The sequence below is a fragment of the Gekko japonicus genome, unplaced genomic scaffold (genome assembly GCF_001447785.1).
Source record: "Gekko japonicus isolate JY-2015 unplaced genomic scaffold, Gekko_japonicus_V1.1 scaffold167, whole genome shotgun sequence".
Lineage (NCBI taxonomy): Eukaryota > Metazoa > Chordata > Lepidosauria > Squamata > Gekkonidae > Gekko > Gekko japonicus.
Genome location: NW_015164670.1, coordinates 447195 through 451192, shown reverse-complemented (window position 1 = coordinate 451192; position 3998 = coordinate 447195). Strand labels below are relative to the sequence as shown.

The window sequence follows — 3998 nt, the reverse complement described above, 5'->3', positions numbered from 1 at the left end:
AGGGGGGGGGGGGAGTCCTTTCTGTTAAAAAGATGAGAACTCCTGCCTGACTCCCACCAACACCAAAAATGCTTTTGCCCTCATGTGGCAAGCCCTACCTTTGAAACATCATTCATTAGTTGCAATCTAGGTCACCTACAGCATCCCTTCAGCATCCTGGGAACTTAATGAAACTTTCCAGTGCAAGGAAGAGGCAGGGCAAGCAAGAATGCTGCATGGCAGGTATAGCCTGTGGAGTCTCTCCTCTGTTTTTGTGGGATAGCAGCCAAAGACAATGCCTTGCAGCCAGGTGGCAGGAAGCACCGTCAAGTCACAGCCAGCTTCTGGTGACCAATGCTCCCTCTAAGCTGTGGAGTCTCATGAGCAAAAATTCTACTTTGTGAGCTCCTGGCATTAAAGTTGTGAGCGAACGATTTGGTTACTGCATAAATTAGTTTGCTCTGGAGCCATCCTTCCTGAGCGAAGACAAAAATGTGTGAGCCGGAGGCTACAAAATTGTGTTCTAGCTCACACTAACTCAGCTTGGAGGGAACACTGCTGGTGACCCCATGTGGGTTTTCAAGGCAAGAGACAAACAGAGGTGGGTTCTCCATTGCCTGCCTCTGCATAATGATCCCGGACTTCTTTGGGATGACCCTGCTTAGTTTCCAAGATAAAGCTAGTCTGGAGCACTACATGTAAGATGAAGAAACAGCAGTTAGCAAATCGGCTCTCACTTACGCTGAAGGATATTCCTTTGCTCCAACTCTTCTGCTGTCGGTCTTTGACTTAACCGCCTAATTTAAGAACAGAACCACAAATGCAACATTTTAGGGCAAACAGAAAAGAGTGACCAGTAACCTAGCACATTCTCTGGTGGTGGCCACTGGTAAAATGCAGCTTTCCACCTCACTCACACTCAAAAGATAAGTCTCAAAGACGGGTTAGGCATCCCTTTCTCAGGCTCGGTATTAACGCAATGAATTGCAATGGGTTGGACCCTTTCACTCTGTTCCACTCGCAGAGGCGCATTCCACTGAGGGAAGGAGCCTCCCCCACCCCCAATGCTCTTCTAAGAGTCTTATGTCAGGGAAAGGTTCCACCTGCTGGAGGAAAGTGCTTCCACTGGTGGAAAAGATCCACAGGACCCAGCCCAATGTATGGGAGATAACAGTAACATGCCTGTACTGGATTCCTACCTCACGACATCCCAGAAACAATTAGTACACTCTGCTGGTGGTGGAAAGTGCCGTCAAGCTGCAGCTGACTTATCATAACCACGTAGGGTTTTCAAGGCAAGAGACATTAAGAGGAGGTTTGCCATTGCCTGCCCCCACACAGTGACCCTGGAATGCCTTGGTGGTCTCCATCCAAGCACTAAGCACGGCCAGCCCTGCTTAGTTTCTGAGATCTGATGAGATCAGGCTAGCCTCGGCCATCCAGGTCAGGGTACTCTACCCCAGCTCATACTGCTAAGTAACATTCAGTTTCCAGAATCTGTTGTGTACAGAAGTCAGCACCACATTAAAGAACTACTGCTTCCATCTGGAAAGTTCCAGAAAACTGGAACTTTTGCAGAAAGCTTACAAATAGATCTGTCCACGTGCACTGGGGAAATCGAAGACGGGAGTTCTTCCCAAGGAATCCATTTGTGAGCAAGTGTCTGGCATGCTGTTCAATAAGTAAGTTGGAGTGGTGATTTTCCAGCATATGTCAGCAGGAGGAGGTGGGCACCAGCCTTCTTTGAACTCAGGGCAGGGGGCACAAATGCCCCAGGCTTGCCACTTGATCTAGACTGGGGCATTTCTTGCAAGTAATTTCTGTATGGATCAGGTGAAATGCTTGGGCTCTGTCCCCTCCATGACCCAGAAGCAAACTTGCTGGGGTTTACTTTGGCTGAGCAGAAATTAACAAGGTAGAAGCAAGATGTTCCAGGGGTCCATTCCTTATGTGCCAGCACCTATTTAGCTCCTTCAGCCTAAGAAACTGCAGAGGGTTTTTTAACCCGCATGGGGAAAAGATGTTAAAACGCATGTTCAAATAACTGTGCCAGTGCTTCTGATACTTGCAGGGAAGATATACCAGATGCCACAGCCTACTTTGGTCTCGAAAAATCAGCCCCGTGAACAAACTAGGACCAGAAGTCAACCTCAGCAGGTTTTGCAGTGGCATCAGTATAAGTGCTAAGTGCAGTGACATCCTTCAGAAAGGGTACCCACGTCTCCCCCCGAGACAGCTCCCAGGCTCCCAAATGCATACTATAGCCCCCTGCCCCAGATCACATTTTCTTCTGCCCTGCCTACCTGATCAACGTCGTCCCGATCTGCTGTCGGATTTCATTCCACTCCTCCTTGAGGAAAAGTGTTCCCTTCTTGTAACTCCTGCCGCGGGGCCATGTTGCCCAGTTTCATGGCAAGGGTGTCTTTTCTTTTAACCTTGTTGGCTAGTGCACCTGCAGAGAGGGGGGAGAAATATTTATCTCTAATCAATCAAGAGTGATGCCCCTCCACATCTATTCCAATTCTTTCAGTCTACTGTTACCATTGTAAGTATAGGACATGAAATGAAAGAAACTGCCACCGCTGCAAAGTCAATGCAGAACATGCACTGAGGTAGGCTGCCCTTTAGATTCCGGACAACCCTCGTGACTTTTCATCTTTGTGGGACGTGCAGCCCCCGATTCAATATCATGCACAGTTCTAGATACCCCATCTCACAAAGGATATTGTAAAAGGTTTGTGGGAGTCAGTCAAAAAAACCCCAAAGGGTTGGAACACCTTCCCTTTGAAGACAGTCTGAAGACTTGAAGACTTAGCTTATGGGGATAGGGGCTTATGGGCGATGAGTTTTATAAACATTTGAACAGTATGGTTAAAATCAAGAGGAGTGTGATAGCTTTATCTTCTCTCTTTGAGAATACTAGAACTCAAGGCACACAATGGAACACATTAGCAGTAGATCCAAAATCTGGGAGACCCAGGTTAGAATGCCCACTGTACTACAGAAACTGGCTAGGTGACCATGGGGCCAGCACACACCCTCAGCCTAACCTACCTCACTGTCATCCACGAGGGCAGAGGGAGAAGGCACCCCCTTCTGGACCAAGTCTTTACTAATAACCTCTCAAAAGTACTTGACTATTAAATTGCATATTGTTTTACCTACCACAAGCTGCTTTCAGATCTGATTTTTGGCTCTAAAGTGGGCTAAAAACACAAAAACAGCCAGGCAAGGGCTATGGCTTTTCAGCCCTAATAGTGGGCTTCTCGGTGTCAACTGAAAGGCCACTGTGAGAAACAGGCAGCTGGGCCAGAGGGACCTTAGGTCTGATCCAGCAGAGACCCTCTGACATTCTTGTGGATTTTATTCCCACGGTGGGAGTCTCTTACTGTTATGGCTTTCATCGTCATCATCTTCCTCTGAGTCCTCCTTGTACAGAACAGGTCCCTCTGAGTCCGAGTCACTGGGCCCCTCTTCTTCATCCTGAACTGTTTGCAGTGCTAGCCTGGGGATGACTGTGACTGTCGGGTCCTCCCCAATGTAAACATGGGAACTGGAATGGTGCTCGTCTTCTTGGACATCCTCTACCTCTTCATCATCATCTGGACTAATGAAACAGCAAAAGTTACTAAAACACTTTAAGGATTTACACACCATTCTTTTACATTGTATTTATGAGTCGCAGCTGGTGGATTATAAAGTAAATAAATAAAAAAATTAAAAAGAAGGTTTTTTTAAAAAAAACCCTAAGTTTGCACAAGTACCTATGGAAAGTCAAGCCATAGTGCAGTCTGATAAAGTAAAAAACAGCAACCAAGCTGGGTTTTTTGTTTTTTTAACTTTGAGGCATAAGTGGTCACACTATGGCTACTAATCTTAAGAACATAAGAGACGCCAATGTTGGATCAGGTCAAAGGCCCATCCAGTCCAACACTCTGTCACACAGTGGCCAAAAATACCAGGTGCCATCAGGAGGTCCACCAGTGGGGCCAGGACATTAGAAGCCATCCCACTGTTGA

The 3998-nt window shown here is 47.0% G+C and overlaps 1 protein-coding gene across 1 annotated transcript in view; it reads right to left on the bottom strand.

The window, feature by feature from the left end:
• The window catches only part of PHACTR4 (phosphatase and actin regulator 4), a 60585-nt gene that overhangs the window by 9071 nt on the left and 47516 nt on the right, over nt 1-3998 (bottom strand). Inside the window, 4 exon segments of the mRNA XM_015409202.1 lie at nt 721-776; nt 2283-2333; nt 2335-2431; nt 3369-3586. Of these exon segments, the coding sequence (XP_015264688.1) occupies nt 721-776; nt 2283-2333; nt 2335-2431; nt 3369-3586 (422 nt within the window).